At 38.5% G+C, this 23,809-nt stretch overlaps 1 protein-coding gene across 1 annotated transcript; it reads right to left on the reverse strand.

Annotated features, from left to right (window-relative positions):
- Positions 1-18,157: 18,157 nt before the first annotated feature.
- Positions 18,158-20,409, reverse strand: LOC122021257 (beta-1,4-mannosyl-glycoprotein 4-beta-N-acetylglucosaminyltransferase-like). Its single transcript, XM_042579353.1, has 2 exons — positions 19,944-20,409; positions 18,158-19,642 (listed from the first exon to the last, which is right to left on the reverse strand). The coding sequence occupies exons 1-2, from the start codon at positions 20,007-20,009 to the stop codon at positions 18,545-18,547; spliced, it is 1,164 nt and encodes a 387-aa protein (XP_042435287.1). The 5' UTR covers positions 20,010-20,409; the 3' UTR covers positions 18,158-18,544.
- Positions 20,410-23,809: the final 3,400 nt, after the last annotated feature.

A 23,809-nucleotide genomic window follows, 5' to 3' on the forward strand; every position in this document is an offset into this window, starting at 1 on the left:
AGAGTCAGAGCGACGACTATAAAAACCCCGCCTTGAGGACCGTCGAGCGGCGACGTTAAGCCCTAGAGTCGGAGCGGTGACTATAAAAACCTCGCTTTGAAGACCGTCGAGCGGCGACGTGAAACCCCGGCCTTAGAAAATCGTCTAACGTATTGTTAAGATGTATACTAAAAGCCTAGCTTTTGGTATAAACATTTATCTAGAAATAAGAATCACATTGGTCAAATGACTACATTTATGATAAATGTAGTTGTTCAATTAATTTATATTGTAGATAATATGGTGTGTGGTGTCACACACAGAGGATCATGTTATCAGTACCTTATAAATTATAAACAGTAGCTCACGACCATGATGGAAAGGAACAAACCATTGGAAGGTCGTAGTGTAATTAGGTGTTAGTTTATCTTAACTATATACTTACACTAGTACACTAAGAGTGTATTGAGTAGGACCATCAGAGGTCGTTTCTTTTATACTGACTTTATAAAGGAACAAAGACCTCAGTTATTATGGAAGTGTGTACTCTTAATCCTAATATAATAACAAGCACATATATTTGATATTTATTTCTTTAATTTATCAATGGGTGAGATTTAGTTCGATGAATCAATAAGCCCGATAAGTTAGGAAATGATATCACTTATAGTGTGTGTTGTTGATTATAGAAGGAAACTGTGTCCTAGTAATCTAGGTTGAGAATGCCCCCAAGAGGAGCTCATAAGGATTGTCATGTTAAACCCTATAGGTGGACTTAGTCCGACATGACGATGAAATTGAGTGGTACTACTCTTGGAGATAGATATTAATTAAGTGAGTTGTCAGTAACTTAATTAGTAGACATTTGTTATCTTAAACATAGGGAGACTAACACACTCATAATAAGAAGGGGCCCAAAATGTAATTTGGAATTGGTGCGGTAGTTCAATAATAGTTCTCTAGTGGAATGAATTATTATTGATAAAATTAAGTTGTGTGTTCGGGGCGAACACAGGATGCTTAATTTTATCGGGAGACCAAAACCAATTCCTCCTCAAGTCCCTATCGCAGCCTCTTAATTATAGAGTACTATACCCACCTATACCCACCTTCTTACCCATCCCATAAGGGGCCGGCCAAGCTAGCTTGGAGACCAAGCTAGGGCCGGCCAAAGTTTCGTTCATGGGTGCTTCAAGGTGGCCGGCCCTAGCTTGGGTTCAAGCTTGGTGTGGCTGGCCCAAATTAAAATAAAAAGGATTTTTATTTTTTAAAATTTTTCTTATGTGGATAACATGTTTTAAAAAAGAGTTTAAAAATTTAAATCTTTCCTTTTATAAGATTCTACAAAAGATTAAGAGAAGAGCTAAATCTCTTTCCTTATTTGTAGATTAAAAGGTTGATTTTAATAAAAACTTTCCTTTTTAACCATGTTCATGATTTAAAAGAAAGTTTAAAAAATTAATAATTCTCTTTTATTAGTTTCTACAAAAGATTAAGAAAAGATTTGATATCTTTCCTTATTTGTAGATTAAAAGAGATTTTAATTTTTAGAGATAATTTTCTTTTTATCCACATGTTTAAAAGAAAGATTTTAATTTATTAAATTTCTTTTTTATAAACCAATCATGAAGGGATTAAATTATTGGAAAAAATTTTATAAATTTCCGGAAACAAATTAGGAAGGTTTTAATTCTTGATTGAATTAAATTCCCTTTGATTGGAGGTTTGTTGTGTGGCCGGCCATGTTGATTAAGAAGAGGAATTTGATTTTAATTAATTAAATTTTTTTTTTCATGGCAAAGGAATTAAGGAAGTTTTTATTAAAGTTTCCTTATTTGCCAAAACCAAGGATTATAAAAGAGGAGGTAGAGGAGCCTTCATGAGATGAACTTCTATTCTTTTTCTTTCCTCTCCTCTTTGGTTTTGATGGCCGGCCCTATTTCTCTCCTCTCCTCTTGTTGGCCGAAACTCATCTTTTGGTGGAGCTTTTGTTTGTGGCCGGATCAAGGAAGGAGAAGAAGGAGAGAAAGCAAGCCTCGTCTGTAGCATCCCTTGGAGCATTGGTGGTGGCCGAAATTCTTCATCCTTGGAAGAGTTTATTGTGGCCGAAATCTAGAAGAAAGAAGGAAGGTGGAAAGGGGGTTCTCATCTCGGAAGATCGTTGCCCACACAACGCCCGAGGTTAGAAGAGGAATACGGTAGAAGATCAAGAGGTCTTTCTAAAAGGTATAACTAGTATTTTTCCTTTCCGCATCATACTAGTTATTTTTGGAAATAATACCAAATACAAGAGGCATATGATTTTAGTGTTTCGAATATGTTTTTCGATGTTGTGTTCTTTTGTTTTATTTTTCCTTGTGATTTGATTGTTCATTTCGGTTAACCTAAAGTTATTTTAAGAAATTAAATATTAGCTTTCCATAAAAGGTTTTGTCTAGTCGGTGGTGGTTGCTCCCATATCCAAGAAGGTCGTGTGCCTCGCCACGTCAGTACTGGGAACCAATTATGGAAAATAATATTTAATGGAATTAATAACTTAAGGTGATTTGGGTCGAATGTGTTAAGTTCCGCAGGAGACCCAAGTCAAAACTTAAAAGAACAAATAGATTAAGTTTTGGATCAAACGTGTTAAGTTCCGCAGGCGATCCAAAATTTAATTTAAAAGAACACATGGTAGCTAGGAAAAGGTTCAGACCTTTGTACAAAATTTTTGTACAGTGGAACTTCTAGGCTTTCCGAGTAGCAACCAACAATTGGTATCAGAGCTAGGGTTTTGCCTCTGTGTATTTGGTATTAGTTTAATTATGCACATGTCATACATAATTTAGGCAGGTTAATAGTAGGATGTGCTAACTTTGTGGATGCAGGATCCAACTATTATGGCTTATAGTTATTATGTGTGTGATTGGACCCTTGGACATATCAAGGGCATTTTATTGTGTGTGCATGATTGTATTATAAAATACAGCAGGAGCTGTATTTAGTTTTATTAAGATTTTATTTTTTGATCTAGTTACATGTACATTCCTTTTATGGAATATAGGATCGATGGATGTAAATTTTATTTTATGTTCGATCTAGTCTACATGTACATTCCTCTGAGGAATATAGGATTGAAAAATGTAAAATTCTATTTATGTCGCGGATCGAATCTTGCAAGGCGTGGAACCTTTTGAGGACCAGAGGCGTAGCGGAACAAGGAGCTAGATGGATGCGACAACTAGACCCGGTGGCGGTGGCCAAAGATGGCAGCAGCTAGGGTTGGCGACACATGGAGGACAGCAATAGATAAAAGTCATAATAGTTGAAAATTAGTTTTTCTATTTATTGCTTTTTATGCTGTGTTGTGTGTGCTTGTTAGTATGCATGTTAGGTAGACTAGCATAGGCAAAATTCCTCACTTTAAATAACTAAGTGGGAGAGGGATTTGTTTTTAAATAAATTCCACTGTCTCCATTACTGGTTTATAAGTGATGCAACAAGCTTTCGCGTTGGCTCTGAGTGCCTTCCTCTATATCGGATGAGCTTGTTTGCGGATCACTAGCTTAAACTTCCATTTTGGATGACTATAGGAAGTTAATTAAGAGCGTGTGATCTTCCCCATCGGAAGGGACACAATCTTATTAATGGACTTAGTGTCAAGTAATGGTATACACTTAGGCACATTTAATAGTATCCTCCCCATCGGAGTCACTGCTATTATTTGTGTGACCGAAGTAAACCAACTATTAATTTGTCAAATAAATAGGTTGACAAGATAATAAAATTAAAACCCCCTCTTACAAATGTTTGATTTTGTATACGTCCACACTATCGTGGCATACAACTGTTGGTTGCTACTCGGAAAACCTAGAGGTTCCACTGTACAAAAATTTTGTACAAAGGTCTGAACCTTTTCCTAGCTACCATGTGCTCTTTTAAATTAAATTTTGGATCGCCTGCGGAACTTAACACGTTTGATCCAAAACTTAATCTATTTGTTCTTTTAGGTTTTGACTTGGATCTCCTGCGGAACTTAACACATTCGACCCAAGTCACCATAAGTTATTAATTCCATTAAATATTAATTTCCATAATTGGTTCCCAGTACTGACGTGGCGAGGCACATGGCCTTCTTGGATATGGGAGCAACCACCACCGACTAGACAAAACCTTTTATAGAAATCTAATATTTAATTTCCTAAAATAACTTTAGGTTAACCAAAAAGAACAATCAAATCACAAGGGAAAAAAAACAAAAGAACACAACTTCGAAAAACATATTCGAAATACTAGAACGTAAGCCTCTTGTATTTGGTATTATTTCCATAAATAACTAGCATGATGCGGAAAGGAAAAATTACTAGTTATACCTTCTAGAAAGACCTCTTGATCTTCTACCGTATTCCTCTTCTAACCTCGGACGTTGTGTGGGCAACGATCTTCCGAGATGAGAAACCACCAACCACCTTCTTCTCCTCCTAGCTAGGTTCGGCCAACAATAAGGAAGCTTCACCAAGGAAGAAGATCAAAACACCAACCAAGCTCCAAGAGATGCTAGCTTTCTCTCCTTCTTCTTCTTCTTCTCCAAGTAGTATCCGGCCACCACAGGAGCTCCAAGGGGAGAGAGAGGTTCGGCCACCACAAGAGGAAGAGAGGGAGAGGATGATGGCCGGCCACACCAAGGAACAAAAGAGGGAGAGAAATAATAGAGGTTGTATCTCATGAAGGCACCCTCACCCCTTCTTTTATATTCCTTGGCCTAAGCAAATTAGGAAATTTAATTACAATAAAATTTTCTTAATTTCCTTGACATGATTTAATTGAGAAAAAATAAAATAAAATTTCTCCAATTAAATTCTAATGGTCGGCCACATCATGAAATCAAATTAGACAAGTTTCAATCAACAATTAAAACTTCCTAATTTGTTTCCGGAAATTTTTAAAAATAAAATTTCTCTTCAAAATCTCTTCATGGTTGATAAAAAGAAATTTCCATAATTTTAATTTTACAACATGTGAATAATTTTTAAAGAGAAAATAAAATATCTCACCAATCTACAAATAAGGAAAGAGATCTAATCTCTTTCTTTAATCTTTTGTAGATCTTTTACAAGAGAGATAATTTAATTTTAATTCTCTTTAATAAATTATATCTTCCACATAATAAAAATTAAAATTAAAATTCTTTTTTAATTTAATTTGGCCGGCCCCTCTAGCTTGGGTTCAAGCTAGGGCCGGCATACTTAGGCCGGCCCTAGCTTGGTTCCCAAGCTAGCTTGGCCGACCCCCTTTAGGTGTGTATAGAAGGTGGGTATAGGTGGGTATAATACTCTATAAATAAGAGGCTACGATAGGGACCGAGAGGAGGAATTGGTTTTCGTCTCCCGATAAAATTAAGCATCCCGTGTTCGCCCCGAACACACAACTTAATTTTATCAATAATAATTCATTCCACTATAGAACTATTATTGAACTACCGCACCAATCCCAAATTACATTTTTGGCTCCTTCTTATTATGAGTGTGTTAGTCTCCCTGTGTTTAAGATGTCGAATGTCCACTAATTAAGTGAGTTACTGACATCTCATTTAATTAATATCTTAGTCCAAGAGTAGTACCACTCAACTTCATCGTCATGTCGGGCTAAGTCCACCTGCAGGGTTTAACATGACAATCCTTATGAGCTCCTCTTGGGGGCATTCTCAACCTAGATTACTAGGACACAGTTTCCTTCTATAATCAACAACACACACTATAAGTGATATCATTTCCCAACTTATCGGGCTTATTGATTTATCGAACTAAATCTCACTCATTGATAAATTAAAGAAATAAATATCAAATATATGTGCTTGTTATTATATTAAGATTAAGAGCACACACTTCTATAATAACTGAGGTCTTTATTCCTTTATAAAGTCAGTATAAAAAGAAACGACCTCAAATAGTCCTACTCAATACACTCTAAGTGTACTAGTGTAATTATATAGTTAAGATAAACTAATACATAATTACACTACGACCTTCCAATGGTTTGTTCCTTTCCATCTTGGTCGTGAGCTACTGTTTATAATTTATAAGGAACCGATAACATGATCTTCTGTGTGTGACACCACACACCATGTCATCTACAATATAAATTAATTGAGCAACTACATTTATCGTAAATGTAGACATTTGACCAATGTGATTCTTATTTCTAGATAAATGTTTATACCAAAAGCTAGGCTTTTAGTATACATCCTAACAACAAAATTCACGGTGTTTAAGGTAATTTTATTTGTCATAAAGATTTATTGACAAGATAATTAATGGATAAACTCCTCCTCTTACAAATGTTTAATTTTGTATACGTCCACACTATCGTGGCATGCAAAATTCACGGTGTTTGAGGTGTTGGTGAATTTAAATAATATTGTTTGAGGAATCAATGTTATTTTAAATTCAAAAGGTTTTGACCAAATATTTGATCAAAAACAGATCAACTATTAATTCGTCATAAAGTAAAGTTGACGAGATAATAAAATTAATGGATAAAATCTCCTTTTTGATCTTGTATACGACCACACTATCGTGGCATACAAAATTCATAGGGATTTTTAAGAATTGATCTTGACCAAATATTTTTGTGATTCTTAGGATTTAAAATGTTTGTCAATCCCCTAGTTGTTATACTATAGAAAAGACTTAGTAGTCCCAATTGTAATGATTGTAAATAGGACTTGGACATTAAGGTAGACTGTCTTCTTAGAACTAAGAACAATTTAGGTGTATTTAATTCATTAATTGAAACATGTCTAGTGGTGTTATCTACCAGAACCTGGAGTGTAGATACAGATGTCATTAATCATGTCTGCAATTCATTGCAGGGTTCCAGGAAACCCGACAACTAAATGAAAATAAAAAAAAAACACCGTCCACATGGGCACTACTACAAAAGTAGCAGCTATTGCAGTGGGAGAGATTTATTCTCTAATAGGAATAAAATTTGGATTATTAGAAATTGTCTTTACATACTAAGTTTAGAAAGAACCTGATTTCAGTTTCTAAACTATTATAGAATAGATATTGTGTCTATTTTGATAACAAAATTGTTATCAAGAAAAATAGGGAAGTTATCTATTCTGGTATGTTGGTTGACAATTTATAATCCAATAACTCCCACGATGCAACAAATGGAAATTAGTAACACATCTTCTAACTTAAGAGAAAGCAACCTTCGAAAATGAACCAATTATATCTTTGACATCTAAGGCTAGGTTATATTAACTTAAGTAGGATTCATTGGTAGCTGATGAACTTTTGGGTTCATTAGTAGTGGAAATCTTTCCAACCTGCGAGTCTTACTTGGAAGGAAAATAACCAAGAAGCTTTTAAGTCTAAGGGGTATGAAGCCAAAGATATATAGGAATTGGTTCATTCTGATTTGTGACTATCCAGACAAAAGGTATTTTCAAATATCTCATCTATTTTATAGACAACTATTTGAGATACGGATACATTTACTTAATGTGCCGCAAGTCTAAGTGCTTTGATTAGTTCAAAGAGTACGAGGCTGATGTGGAGAAACGTCAAAGTAAACATATCAAGACAGTACGGCAAGATCGTAGTGGCAAGTACCTTTTTGGGAGAATTTAGGAGTCACTTATCAGAAGTAGGGATTCAATCCCAACTAACAACACCTGGTATACCCCAACAGAATGGTGTAGAAAAATGAAGGTATAAGACTCTTATGGAAATAAGTAGATTAATGATGAGTTATTTAGAAAATTACCAAATTCATTTTAAGGATATACTCTGGAAACGAAAGTGAACATAGTACCTTCCAAAGTCAGAACTCTCTACTCATATAGAATTGTTGAATAGGCGTAAGCCTATTTTAAAGCATATTCGGATTCGGGTAGTCTAGCACATATGCTGAAGAGAGACAATGATAAGTTGGACAGGAATTCACTTGTTTGTGAGTTATCCTAGAGAAATGAAAGTAGGTTTATAGTTTTAAAAATCAGAAGGTCATTGATAGTATCAATGACCGATTTTTAGAAAAGGACTATGTAATAAACCAAGTGCCCATAAGTAAATTTGTTCTTACGGAAATAATAAAAGACATGTCTAATCTAGTACCAACTGTACAAGATGAGATACCACAAGGAAACTGCAACACGTATCACAAATGATACACAATTACAGAAAGTGCCTCATCGTAGTGGGAGGGTTGTTAGGCAACCTAAAAAGATTCATGTTTTAGGAGAATTTTTGGACTCGATCCCAGGAGGACATGAACCTGATCTCCGGACATATGACGAAGCACTCCAAGATAAAGATGCAACATCTTGGCAAAGAGTAATGAATAATAGAATTAGAATATATGTATTCTAATAAAGTCTGGAAGCTTGTAGAACCACCAAATGGTGTAAAGCCTTTGGGTGTAAAAAGGTCTATAATAGGAAAAGAGGGATAGACAGGAAGGTAGAAACTTTCAAAGCAAGGCTTGATGAAAAAAGAAACTTTTTCACTGGTAGCCATGCTTAAGTCTATCCGGATTATTTTATCTATTTGGCAAGTGGATGTCAAGACAGCATTCTTTAATGGAAGTCTTGAAGAAAGCATCCATATAAGCAACCAGAAGGATTCATTGCAAAGGGCTAAGAGCATCTTGTGTGCAAGCTCAATCAGTCTATGGACTGAGGCAAAGCTTCAAGGTCTTGGAACATCCGGTTTATCAAAGTAATCCAAACCTATGAATTTATTTAGTAACCAGATAAGTCTTGTGTATATAAAAGGTGTGATGGAAACGTGGTGGTATTTCTTGTACTATACGTAGATAACATTTTTGGTAGTTGGAAACAATATCAAAATGTTGTCAGAAGTAAGGGTATGGTTATCCAAACAATTCGATATAAAGGACTTGGGAGAATGTATATATTCTTGAGATCAAAGTAATAAGGGATCGCAAGAAAAGAATATTTTACTTATCTCAAGCTTTATACATTGAAAAAAAATCCTTGCTCGTTTTAAGCATGCAAAACTCCAAGAAAGGTTTCTTACCTTTTTAGCATGGAGTAACTTTATCGAAAGATATGTCTCTGTAGACATCAAAGGAGATAAAAGAAATAAAGGCAGTTCTTTATGCTTCGGCTGTCGGAAGCCTAATGTATGCTATAAATCTGTTTTGCCAAGGGCATAGTTAGCAGATATCAAAGTAACCCTAGATAAGGACATTAGACTGCAGTAAAGCATATATTAGTACCTTAAAGGCACTAGAGATTATATGCTAGCTTACAAGGCAGTTAATTTGGTCCCTATGGGTTGCACGGATTTTGACTTCCAATAGGGACAATAATAAGTCAACCTCGGGGTTTTGTGTTTACTTTAGGAGGTAAAGTCATAACTATGGAAGAGTGATAAGCATAGGTGTTTTTCTAAACTCCACCATAGAAGCTTAGTATATGGCAAGCCTCTGAGGTGGCCATAAAAGTTGAATGACTCAATAACCTCAAGATAGACTTAGATATGATTTCTGGTTTGTCCAAAGATTATTACAATTTATTGTAATAATATTGGTGCAGTAGCAAACTCGAAGAAACCATAAGTCTATAAGGCAGGTAAACACAATAGAGCGCAAGTACCACCAAATACGAGAAATCGTATAAACGAGGAAAAGTTGTTGCCGCCTATATTGCATCAGGTGATGACCTATAGATCCTTTCACTAAGGTCCTTAAGGCAAGAGCTTTTGATGGGCATGTTGAAGGGTTGGGAATCAGATGTATGGCAGCAGATATAGCAGCTTAGTCTTTTAGTATAAGTGGGAGATTGTTAGTATGTATACTAAAAGCCTAGCTTTTGGTATAAACATTTATCTAGAAATAAGAATCACATTGGTCAAATGACTACATTTTTGATAAATGTAGTTGTTCAATTAATTTATATTGTAGATAATATTGTGTGTGGTGTCACACACAGAGGATCATGTTATCAGTACCTTATAAATTATAAACAGTAGCTCACGACCATGATGGAAAGGAACAAACCATTGGAAGGTCGTAGTGTAATTAGATGTTAGTTTATCTTAACTATATAATTACACTAGTACACTAAGAGTGTATTGAGTAGGACCATTAGAGGTCGTTTCTTTTATACTGACTTTATAAAGGAACAAAGACCTTAGTTATTATGGAAGTGTGTACTCTTAATCCTAATATAATAACAAGCACATATATTTGATATTTATTTCTTTAATTTATCAATGAGTGAGATTTAGTTCGATGAATCAATAAACCCGATAAGTTGGGAAATGATATCACTTATAGTGTGTGTTGTTGATTATAGAAGGAAACTGTGTCCTAGTAATCTAGGTTGAGAATGTCCCCAAGAGGAGCTCATAAGGATTGTCATGTTAAACCCTGCAGGTGGACTTAGTCCGACATGACGATGAAGTTGAGTGGTACTACTCTTGGAGATAGATATTAATTAAGTGAGTTGTCAGTAACTTACTTAATTAGTGGACATTTGTTATCTTAAACACAGGGAAACTAACACACTCATAATAAGAAGGAGCCCAAAATGTAATTTGGGATTGGTGCGGTAGTTCAATAATAGTTCTCTAGTGGAATGAATTATTATTGATAAAATTAAGTTGTTTGTTCGGGACGAACACGGGATGCTTAATTTTATCGGGAGACCAAAACCAATTCCTCCTCTCGGTCCCTATCGTAGCATCTTAATTATAGAGTACTATACCCACCTTCTTACCCATCCCATAAGGGGCCGGCCAAGCTAGCTTGGAGACCAAGCTAGGGCCGGCCAAAGTTTGGTTCATGGGTGCTTCAAGGTGGCCAGCCCTAGCTTGTGTTCAAGCTTGGTGTGGCTGGCCCAAATTAAAATAAAAAGGATTTTTATTTTTTAAAATTTTTCTTATTTGGATAACATGTTTTAAAAAAGAGTTTAAAAATTTTAATCTTTCCTTTTATAAGATTCTACAAAAGATTAAGAGAAGAGCTAAATCTCTTTCCTTATTTGTAGATTAAAAGGTTGATTTTAATAAAAACTTTCCTTTTTAACCATGTTCATGATTTAAAAGAAAGTTTAAAAAATTAATAATTCTCTTTTATTAGTTTCTACAAAAGATTAAGAAAAGATTTGATATCTTTCCTTATTTGTAGATTAAAAGAGATTTTAATTTTTAGAGATAATTTCCTTTTTATCCACATGTTTAAAAGAAAGATTTTAATTTATTAAATTTCCTTTTTATAAACCAATCATGAAGGGATTAAATTATTGGAGAAATTTTTATAAATTCTCGGAAACAAATTAGGAAGGTTTTAATTCTTGATTGAATTAAATTTCCTTTGATTGGAGGTTTGTTGTGTGGCCGGCCATGTTGATTAAGAAGAGGAATTTGATTTTAATTAATTAAATTTTCTTTTTCATGGCAAAGGAATTAAGGAAGTTTTTATTAAAGTTTCCTTATTTGCCAAAACCAAAGATTATAAAAGAGGAGGTAGAGGAGCCTTCATGAGATGAACTTCTATTCTTTTTCTTTCCTCTCCTCTTTGGTTTTGATGGCCGACCCTATTTCTCTCCTCTCCTCTTGTTGGCCGAAACTCATCTTTTGGTGGAGCTTTTGTTTGTGGCCGGATCAAGGAAGGAGAAGAAGGAGAGAAAGCAAGCCTCGTCTCTAGCATCCCTTGGAGCATTGACGGTGGCCGAAATTCTTCATCCTTGGAAGAGTTTATTGTGGCCGAAATCTAGAAGAAAGAAGGAAGGTGGAAAGGGGGTTCTCATCTCGGAAGATCGTTGCCCACACAACGTCCGAGGTTAGAAGAGGAATACGGTAGAAGATCAAGAGGTCTTTCTAAAAGGTATAACTAGTATTTTTCCTTTCCGCATCATACTAGTTATTTTTGGAAATAATACCAAATACAAGAGGCATATGATTTTAGTGTTTCGAATATATTTTTCGATGTTGTGTTCTTTTGTTTTATTTTTCCTTGTGATTTGATTGTTCTTTTCGGTTAACCTAAAGTTATTTTAGGAAATTAAATATTAGCTTTCCATAAAAAGTTTTGTCTAGTCGGTGGTGGTTGCTCCCATATCCAAGAAGGCTGTGTGCCTCGCCACGTCAGTACTGGGAACCAATTATGAAAAATAATATTTAATGGAATTAATAACTTAAGGTGATTAACGTGTTAAGTTCCGCAGGAGACCCAAGTCAAAACCTAAAAGAACAAATAGATTAAGTTTTGGATCAAACGTGTTAAGTTCCGCAGGCAATCCAAAATTTAATTTAAAAGAACACATGGTAGCTAGGAAAAGGTTCAGACCTTTGTACAAAATTTTTATACAGTGGAACCTCTAGGCTTTCTGAGTAGCAACCAACACGTATACGTTAAAATTGAAGTCGAGCGACGACTCTAAACCCCAGAGGTATGATCCTAAACGAATATTTCAATAATGTCATGGGCGCCATAGCCAAGCAGGACTATGCTCCAAATGAAGAGGGCGCAAAATGATTTCATTAATAAGTGCTGCCGAGCGGCAGGATTATAGTCAAGACTTTCAAAAAAACTCTACTGACCCCTCGCTCACTCGATATATTCAAAAACCTCGTTGGGGATGGATTCGAGGAGTTGGACGCGATTCACGTTCATTTTCAGTTGGTTGAGCGTCGCCTCAATCGCCAGCTCAAACGATTAGACGATCCAATCGGCCGCCTTCCCCGTGAACTGGTCTGAGCGGAGGTACTGTTGCTTCAGGACCGCGAAGTGACTCGGCTCGACCTACTGATAAGTCTTTAAGGCGGTGCGCGAAACCTCTAATTCCTCTTCGAGACGCTTCATTTGGCCTTGAAGTTCGACCTCCTTAGCCGATCGCCCTCCCGCTCGGCAGATAGAGAGTCCTTGGCCTTCTTCAGATCTTCGGCCAACTGTCGGGCTTCTTTATTCTTTTCTTCCAAATCGGCGATGGCGCATTGTTTCCGTGTGGTGGCCAAATCAAGTTTTCGGTCGTAAGTCTTCAATTGAGCCTCAATCTGACTCAGCCTACTGGCCTGCTCGGCCGATTTCTGTTGCTCCTCCGTCAGAAGTTGTTAGGCCCTCTCCAGCTCGGCCTTTAGCCGAGCGGACAGCGGCCCCCGGGAGGAAGAGCCTTCTCCAGAAATTTTGAGCTTCTTCATCTCATCTTCCACCTGTGCCAACCGCTAGCACATGGCGATGCTCTCCACCCAGTACTGCAAACAAATATTAGCGCCGATCGGAGATAATTTATGAAGTGATAGCTGAGAGAACTAACCCGGTGGACATCTCCAGATGACTGTGGGCCAGTGCGCCCGGGGACTTCATGGCTGCTCGCACCCTCACCTCCTCCCAAACGCGGCCGAGCCGACCCCGGATGTAGACTTGATGTTGGGGGGATTCAGGCAAGTCGCCCCGCGCGCGAAGATCCTTGGTCAGCAGACGAAGGGTGGCGGTGGCAAATCGTCTCCCGCCCGGCGCCGAATGGACAGAGGCAGAAGGACCGGGGGATTGGGCAGGACAGACGGGATGAATGGCTGAGTGGGTTACCTTTCGCCCGACCGAAGGAAGGGAGGTGAGTGGCTGAACGGAAAGCGGCTCTTGTAGCTTAGCCACGGATGGAGTCCGATCGGAGGAAGTAGCCTCCACTGTTACGAGGGCTGGGGACGGGACATCTCCCTCTGCAGAGGCTTGAATGGCTGAAGTAGCGGATCGGGACGGTGTCTCCGTTCGGCGCCTCTTGCGGGAGAGGGGAACTTCGTCGTCCGAGGACCCCAATCCCTCAGCAAGAATGACGAGCGGCACGCCACGAACCGAGCCTGGTTTGGTTGCCGCTCCCACGCTGGGCGTCCGTTCGGCGGCCCCATCGCCCACAGTTGTATTTTTCTCTAGTGATTGTGTTTCCTCTTGCGAGCCGATCGGGGTCAGGCCGAGCCACTCCATCTCCTTAGCAACTGCTGCTTCAATCTCGGCCTGCTTAGCCTTCCCAGCTACTCGGGTGCGCATCAGGGTGTCGGCTGCAAGAGAAGAACAGAATCAGTTAGACTCAAAAGGAAAAAAATTAAGAAATTTCATACCTAGGCTGCTCGGGAGCTTCACTTGGCTCGGACTTAGCCCGAACATGTACATCAGGCCTTCTGGTAGCAGCTTGTGAATGTTGAACTTCAGCCCGACCAACATATTAGCAGCATGGAGGTAATCTGGCTGAGTCTTATACCTCTTCAACTCGGGCGAGGGTGGTAGGGTGGTCTGTCATTGAGTACGAAAGTACGGTCACTCGGGGAGTCTCAAATAAAAAAAGTATTCCTTCCAGTGTTTGTTGGAGGAGGACATCTTGTCGAAGAAGACTAGGCCAACGCGGGATTGAAATAAATAAGTGTCCAGCTCGGATTGTTTGGGGTAGTAGAAGTAATGGAAAACCCGAGGGGTCAGCGGGATGTTGTGCACTTTAAATAGCACAACTACACCACATAACAAGCGAAAGGAATTGGGGACGAGCTGGGCGAGCGGGATTCAAAAAAAGTTACAAACTTCGGTTATGAACGGATGGATGAGAAACCGAAGACCGGCCACGAACTGGTATCGAAAGAAACAAATAGTACCGGTCGGCGGGTGGTGTGACCGATCGGATGGTCCGGCCAGGACAATCTCATGGTCGGGCAGGATGCCAAAAGCATTGATGAGGTGTGCCACGTCGCCCGCATCAAACAAGGTCTCCATGGTGGTATACCAGAGACTAGGGGTCGGGTCGACTGTTGAGAGGAACTAGCCACGATTGAAAAACGGAGAAACAGAAGGAATCACTGGAGAAATAAAGCGAAAGATTACTCGACAGAAGACGGCGCACCGGAAAACGCTAAAAAGGAGAGAAAGGAAGGCGACGGAACAAAACCCGAAAGCTTACAGGGGAATGAAGCGCAAATGATCACCAGAACGCTGAACACAAACGATCGCCGGAGCACTGGACGTTGACAATCGCCGAAACACACGAATACGAAAGCAACAGCGAGGAAGCAGGAGTCGGTGAGGCGGCTTTATAAAGATGGGCGCGGCTGATCAGTGCCATCCGATCTAGGGCGCAGGAATCGGAGCGCACATCCGACCGTTGAATTCGAACCACCAAACGTCACATCAACAGCTGGCACCTCGGAGTGCAGCAGCTGTGCCGGTGACACGTGGCGTCATCCCACGGGACAACATTTAATGGGCGCATGCTTGGCCTTAATGGAACTGGTTTGCACGCATCGCGAGGAGATTCGGACGACGTCAGCATTAACTGATCGGCCCACGCCCCTTCGAAAGCGGTGAAGAAAAGTATCCAAAATACTAAGTATAAAGACACAAAGCATCGACCGGGGAAGAAAGATCAGTCCTACGGAGACCGAGTGGGATCTAACTCATCTATCAGCCGACCGACCAACCACTCGCCAAGCTATTCGTCTAGTTAGTCGGACTTTCAGCCTCTTTCGACTAGACTCGAAGGGAGGACATGTGATCCGGTGGTAAGGGGGGCCCGCTCGGCAGGAGGTCAAAGTGGTCAACACCCGATAGCCGTTCGACCGGGGGTGGATTACCTTCCTGATCAGCAGGAGGAATAGTCGACCCGGCATTTCGACAGCTCGGTCTGACGCCGAGTTTCTGACGCTCACGAGGCAAAGCGGGAAGAAACGGAAGCCGAGCGACCATCCCGCTCGGCTAACAGTAGACACGGCATTAGGCCGAGCGGGCATCCGCCTGGAGGCCGTTAGCTGACGGCCTCCGCCCGACCCGGGAAAGGTACTAGCCGAGCAGTTCCTCCGCTCGACCCGGGAAAGGTGCTAGCCGAGCGGTTCCTACGCTCGGTCCGGAAAAGGACAAAGGGAACAGTTGGCGATATCTTCCTAAAAACTAGTGTCGCCGGCAAGAGGCATGGTTGGCGACACGATCAGATAGAGAATCGTACGAGGGAAAGTTTCATTGTCACGTCAGAGATATGCTCGTGCTATTAAAGTATGGTGTCCTGCACGCTTTTCTGACACATCCATTCCAGGTATGTTTTGAGGAACGCGCACACCTCGGGTAGTGTGCGCGCGCCTATGGGGAGCCCTATATAAGGACCCCTAGACGTCGATGGAGGTATGCTCACTATTCTATTGTAGCTACAGTTCTCATTTCTTCTTCGCTTTACTTCTTTCTGCCGAAGATTTGACTTGAACATCGGAGGGTCATCGCCGGGGAACCCCTCCGCGGCTCGATACTGTGTTTGCAGGTTTACGACGGCAACGGATCTACATCTTTGGAATCTTCGACCAGTCAACAGGAGCGTCACGTCTCCAACGTTCATCAACTCAGCACTCAGACAGGATCAACAAGAATGAACAATCTAACGACGAGTGAACAAGGGAGCAAAATTGATTTTAAATGGCTGTCATCAGTTTCTTCATGCTGCAAAAGACAATCCCATGCTCCTGTTATACCATGCATAAAGTTTCTTCATGCTGCAACACAAGAACCGTGCATAAAGTTTCCTGTTATACCATGCTCCTGCAATATGAAGCTTGCTTGAACTGAATCACTCCTCCAATATTTCAGTTATCTTTCGTAAGCATTGAAAAGCAAATTAAACAACAAACAATCCCATGTACATCATAACCATATGAATTTGAATTCGAAGAGGGCTGCCCATAGGTTGATACCAAACAAGGAGCAAGATACATCACGAATGAACCAGCTAGGCTTACAAAACGATTACCATCTAGAGCACAAACATTACATCAAATCGTAAATATAGTTGATAGGAAGAATTCATGCCGGCATTTGCTATTTATTTCAAATTTTCTAAATACAGGTTGCATCATCACTTCAAAAGTAGTTTCAATTGCACGACGAACCTGGGTATGGAGTGCAGTCTGAAACGATTAACTAAAAAGCCTCAAGAGGAAATCAAGTAAACCTTAAGTCAAACGCATAGTTCTGGAAATGAATCTTAACCTCAAAGTTGAAATAAAAAACAAATGATGCTTGTGCTTATTCTCTTCATTTAACATAGTCACTGCTTATTAGCTGCAGATTCTATATCGTCAGGTAAATAGGAATTAATGCATGGAATATGACTGAAAAATTAACAATAGAAACTGCACATGGTCCACAAGAGTCCCAGATACATAGATGAGAAGTGGGACATTTTTTTGTTTTGGTTCAATCCTAATGGAGAACCAAATAAACTTTTTTGATTATCATGAGTAACCTAATTGGAATTATTTTGGTGAAATTGACTCTAAAAATAAACCTTGGAAGCTAAATCGAGGTTCCTAAATTTTTAGGGAGAAAAAGGTCATATTTCAGAACTCACCAAATCAAACTTTCAGTTTAACGAATAAACAAACAAGCAATACGTTGAACGACTCATCATGACATAGATTGACAAGTGATTAATAGAAGAGAGGAATCAATTTCGAAATGAAAACTTCCAAAGGAATAACCAAAAGGAACAAGATATTTGAATGACTGATCATGTTGCATATTAATGGATAACAAATAAAACGAGCATGAATAACACAAATTAAAAGAGAGAAATAATACAAACTTCTTTGCTACAACCATATCAACACCAATGCTTCAAGTAGCAAGATAAGTTCAGAAGCTCAACAGTTCAGTGCAACAAGTAAACATCTTATTCACAGGAATGCATGCTGTTAACCTCAAGATTGATAACAGAAATAGAAGATAAAACAAATTCTCAACTCTCAAGTAATCAAACACAATCACAAATTGAAATGATTCATCCGGTAACTCATCAGAGATCACCATACTACAACAGGTATTATTCAACCATAGTAGGAATTGGAAGCAATAGAATGATGATATCATATATCATAAGATTGGTAGCATAACTCCTAGAGGAGCTGAGAGTTAGATCAAAATCCATGCGGTGGTCATAAGCATCTCATACATAAAGTTTCAGCGGATATAATTTAATAGCATGAAAACCCAGGCAGCTTTCACTAAGGACTGATGGCAAAGAAAAGCTTGAAAGAGATCCAGGATGTAATGAGTTTCGTTTAGCTCCATTTTCATGCCCTTGCCTCTGCATTACCACCATGCAGGGAGCTAAGACCTTAGCCCATTCACATTTATTATTAGAAATCAAAAGCCACCTCCACAATCCTATCCAGTAGCCATCATCTAATAGAGAAGTAACACAGGACATGTAATGATGAGGTTGATAAATTTCTAGAGAACTTTGAAGAAAATACATGAATAAATTAGTTTTCAAAAATCCACCAATCAAACATTCCTCAATTTCCTTTCTACAATAACTGGTATAATATTATATATCAATGAGGTAAGTAGAGTCGAACCTCCAGTGCTACTAAATTTTCCTGACCTCCCTCGACTAATAAATAGCGATGGAACCAGGAAAACTTGTAGAAATACAATCAGCTTCACTAACATTATATCACATCACAATAAAACTCCACTGCTTGCAGTTCATCCCGGAGGCATCATCCAACAGTTTTAGATACTCATCAATTTTCTCAACAAGACCCTGTAGCATATGCAAGCAATCAGAAGTACCATCAACGAAAACTCACTCACTTTCTCGCCTGCAATTGCCAGGCAAGAGGTACCGATACTGGTCAACATGCTGAAGTAGATAAGAAGGAAGACCGACAGCAGAATATGAACTACGTATTGAACCCAACTTAGCAATAATTTGTTGAAATGTGTATTCCTCTGGAAGCATGTCAAACAGGTCTGCTCCTCGACATATCACATCTTGAATTCTGCTAGGATTCAAGTAGTAGGCAAATCTCACACGGTCGACATGGCTATATGCCTTCATCTTAAATATGAATTGACTTATATGACGGAAACAGAAGCTACAATGCCAACCGGAATCAGCAAACAGATCATCAGTCTGACGGAAATGGGCATATCTGGTCTTCCCTAACCGGTACCTGTGAATGGAAGCCCTCCAACTCTTGTCATCAAGGTAAAACTCAAACGAGTAGAGATAATTACGGAGTTGCAGATGAAGTTTCTCAGGAATCTCATCACACCACCTCAGGAGGTCAATTGTATGGCCGCTTGGGATCTCATCAACATCAGACATGATCAACAAGTCATCATCCTCGATACCTGCTATCCTTAGAAGCTGATCCAGGGCCACTCGCTGGTACGACTCCTCAACAAAGGGATTCTCTCCCTTCACGAACCTTCCCCCAATATTACCATAGGTTAGCCGTGACTCAGCAAACTTAAATCGTTGCCGATTGTTGTCAAAAGAGAGGGGCTTTATCAGACCAGTGAAAGTAGAATTGGATTCAAGGAGGACAAACTCTGAGACGTACGGACTGAGCTCTTGCCACCGGATCTCGAGCATATCGAGTTCGTTGCTGAACAAGACAGCATCATAAACACGGCGAGGGGTGTCCCGAACGCCCCACCCATGAATCTGGCAGAGGCGCTCCATTGAGACGTTGTGATGATAGTAGTGGGGGATGGTGCGGAAGGGTTTGGGAGGGGACTCCCAGATGGGTCGGAGGAAGTAGGTGATCTTTTGCCCATGCAAGTAGATGATAACAACAAGGATAGGAACTCCGATGAGGAGGAGAAGCAATGCCTTGAAATCGAATCCTCGGAGAGCGCAACGGAGTCGCGACATGCTCAGACCTGCCTTCGACATCTGCGTGAGAGAAAATAAAGCGATGAAAAAGGGAAGCAGACTCGTACGAGATAATTCGCAGAAAGGCTGAACTTTGCGGTCCAATCTCTAAAGTTGAGACCTTTCCTTTTTCAAAATCAGCAATAATTTGAAACAAAGCAAACCAACAAGGCCAACATTATCTAGGTCACGGATGAAGAACCTGAAGAACAAACTAAAATCACGCAGAAAAAAAAAACGAAATAACCGATTCCAAACCCTAAAAAAGGTCGAAGAAATAAGGATTACATCTGGAAAAAAAGGGAAGCGAATCAAGAATCACCTCGCCGCAGACATCCTCGCAGATATCGTCCGTCTTCTTGGAACAATAGAAACCAGATTCCGGCATGATGGAAAGAAATGAAAAAAAAAAAATCCCCCTCAAAAGGCACACTTTTTTCTGCCCCCAAAAGTCACGAAGCTCCACGGATCTTTCCGGCGATTCCTCCAGGCGCGGATCAGATCATAGCCGGTCGCCGTCTCGCGCGCGGCGATGGCCGGCCGCACTCCCCTCCGGCCCTCAAAGAATGTCCTCTCAATCTTCCTCGCCTTCTCCACGAATGGCGTGGTTTAATCGCAGCGCGAGCGCCTACAAAATAGCCGCGGCAGGAGGAATCGGAGAAGCGAGCAACGGAGAACCAGATTGGGAAATTTATTTTAACGGTGTTTCTCCACCCTCCCTCGTCTTCTTTTCTCGGCGTTCGTAGTTTTGCTTGGCTGTTGTGCTCTGGCTTCGTTGATGTGATGACAGATAATCATGCCTATTTTCGCCATCCCCCCTTGATATTTATAAATATTACATAAATCAACGCATCTTCCTCTTCCGCTACCAAACTAAAACCTTCCAATTAATCATTTTGAAATACAAAAAAGAAATATATGGTTCTCAATTTTAAGATGTAGAAAATAGATAAATCATTAAAATCACGATTATCGAACGGTTTCTGTTCGATACTCACTTGACTTTAACTGCCATCGTCAACGGTTGAGGGACAATTCAAATGAGATTGACTCAGAAATTTTCAATTTGTCACTGAAAGTTTGCTAATATCCCTGTTTCACCCCTTGTGTTAAGTATCTTATTCTTTAGTCTAGGGCGTGAGACGAACTGAGCCGAGTTCGAGTTGACTTAGAGGTTGTTTGGCTAAACTTATTAAAAATAATGTATAAGTGTTCGTACAGCTTATAAGTTGTCTTAGGAGCTTATAAGTTGTTAGGTCTTATTTTAAAAATAAATTGTTAAAGTATTTGGGTGAACTTATTACAATCAACTTAAAGATATTGATGTGTTTGGTATTATAAGATCTTTTTATTAATAAAATTATCAAAAAAGGTATAATACTATTAATAGAAGGTTTTGAGATTTTTATTAATAGAGGGTTTTGGACGAATTCCTACATCAGGGGAGAGAAAATTAGAAAAAGGCGTTGACAGAGAAGATGACACAAAGTTGGAAGAAAAGTCGACGGAGATAAAAAGATATTAGGCTTATAAAAATTTATGGAGGATAAGATGGGGATTTATGAAATTATATAAGGATATTTTAAAGAAACAAATTATTAAAATAAGATTTTTTTTTTAAAATAGAGTCTTCCATACTTTTTTAAAAACAGCTTATAAGTTTCAAAACAACTTATTTTGACAGCCTATAAACTGTTTGAAAAAATTTACCAAACAAATTTGAAAAGCTTATAAGTTCCAAAACAACTTATAAGCTATTTTAGATATCTTATAAACTCAGCCAAACTTCCTCTTAGACTAAAACTCTACTCAATTCGATTTATACTACTTCGACTCGAGCTTGAATTCACTCGAGCTCAAGCTCGAGTCTATAGAGTTGAGCTCAAGCTCGAGCTCGAGCTTGAACTCTCAATATTTAATTATGAGTTCAAATTTTATATTATTTTTATTTTTTTTAATAAATAAATTAATATATTATATATTATAAAAATATATATTATTATTGGCTCGGATGGCTTGACCAATGACCGAGTCAATAATAATTAAGTTCAAACTCGACTCAATTTCTAATTAATCAATTAAAGTTGACTCAAGCTCAATCATATTCAAGATGGAGTTAAATTTTGAGTCACCCGCGCGTAGCTGACCCCTACTTTAGTCTTAATCTATGCACGATTCTGCCATTGTTTGTTCGCGAGTGAAAATTCTCACTTTACCTCCTATAATTTACAAGCCTTTTGAAATCACTCCTACAATTTTACAATCAATATAAACCCTTAATTATTTTTTATTCTAATTCGTCCATCAAGTAAAAAATTAATCAGATGTCCAACCGTTCAATATTTTTTTATATAATTCAGGTGTCTAAATTTTATCATCTTTTCCTATAAATAATTTAAAGTCAATTTATAAAATATTCATCTTTATTAAAATTAAAATTATGATCTTCTTATTTAAGTTAAAGATTTAAAAAAAAATCCTTGTTTATTTCCAAAGAAAATTCAGGAAGAAACGAATTACAAGATAGACATGACGATGACAATCATCTATTTCTAAAGAGCGTTGCAATCAAATTAAGGTTGTCCTCGTCAAAGAAGTAAACGGAGAAATTTATAGCAATTCATATCAACCACAAAAAGTAAACGGGCAAACTTTTTCCAACTCCCCATCACACCACACGCTGCCACTCAAACAGAAGTCGATTCCAACTTTTTTTATTTTTATTATTAATTTAGATATCTAACATTTTAAAATCAACTGATCTTGAAGTTGATTCCGTCCGTCTAAAAAATTGTTCCATCGAGCGTTCAGATAAATCGGAAAATATCGCCAACATAAAGTACAAAGACTTTCTCTAAATGATAGAAATTTTTAAAATTTTCACTGAAGATAAATCGAAAAATATTTCTTGTAGCTCATCCAAGTAGATGAAAAATTTTATAGTTAGAATTTGAATCATGGCAGACGGGATCCTCCGTCCCAGAATCCCCATGTCCTCGTGTCCCACTCACCATAGCCCGCCCACCGCTGGCAGCATCCGGCCGCAGGTTCGACCCAAATTATACCCTTGAGAAAGATAGTCCTAAGGGGATTGCGGTTGGCACGATCACGATCGAAATCCACAAGTAAAGGAGTAGAAGCTGGAGTGGACAACAAAGGAAAGCCAAGGTCCGCCAGTAGCTAGATTATGTATGCAATTGCATCAGCCGTGATCCTCTTGGATTCACCTTCCCCAGGGAATAGCTTAGATCGGATCGACAGTCGAAGGCCGCTGGCGGTGGCCGCCCCCCTCCCCAAGTATAGTTTGAATCGGGACGGCTCAAGAAAACAAAAAAAAAAAAGAAAATAAATTGAATATTTAAGATAGAACTGAGATAGAGGTAAAGTAATTGGATTGGTTCCAATTTAAATGAATGTGACTTGATCATATATTTAGGGTTTGAATTATGTGACATTATCGTGGATGAAGAACGTGCGCAGATGGAAATGCATTCACAGCTCACTAACTCAGTGAGTGCCCCACAAACGAGGTCAACGTCATCTCAACTTGTCCTTTTCAACTTTACAATAAGAAAAATTAATTTGTAAAATGATTTACTAATCAAGTTGTTATATAAATTGATTTGCGTTAAAATGTCTCTCGCACTTCACGAATTAAGATAAATGATCCACTATAAATTAATCATATAATTTACAAGAGACGTTTAGAAGGAATATAATCATCTTTATTACTACAATGTTTTACAAATCAAATTGAAATATAATTTAATATGGTCATTTTAAAATTCAATTATATCTTAATTTTACGATCGGCTAATAGTTTATACCCTTCTTATATTATATTTCATTATAAAAATACTTTTATTTTTGTGTTATTGCTATAATATCTCGAATAAAGATATTTTTGTGATAAAAAAAATAATATTTTTCTAATATATTTTAAAATGAAATGTCATTTTAATTATAATAAAAATAAAGGATGCCTTTTAAAAAAAAATCTTTCAAAACCTTATTACTAACTTCCATAAAGGGAAATTTACAAATGAAAATTTATATTCATTAAAATGGCCCTAGGGTTTCAATATACTATCAAAAACGCCCTTAAAATTTCCAGACCTGTTTATTTTACCTTCTAATTAATTAAGAAGGCAGTTTGCTCCACTTGTGATAGATACATGCCATTAATTC

The sequence above is a fragment of the Zingiber officinale genome, chromosome 9A (assembly GCF_018446385.1).
Source record: "Zingiber officinale cultivar Zhangliang chromosome 9A, Zo_v1.1, whole genome shotgun sequence".
NCBI classification, from domain to species: Eukaryota; Viridiplantae; Streptophyta; class Magnoliopsida; order Zingiberales; family Zingiberaceae; genus Zingiber; species Zingiber officinale.

Excerpts from the sequence above, each read along its gene's own strand:
- LOC122021257 (XM_042579353.1), bottom strand. The coding sequence starts at position 20,009 with ATGCCGGAATCTGGTTTCTATTGTTCCAAGAAGACGGACGATATCTGC. Across the intron at positions 19,643-19,943 it reads GCGAGGATGTCTGCGGCGAG|ATGTCGAAGGCAGGTCTGAG; the intron begins GTGATTCTTGAT and ends TCTCTCACGCAG.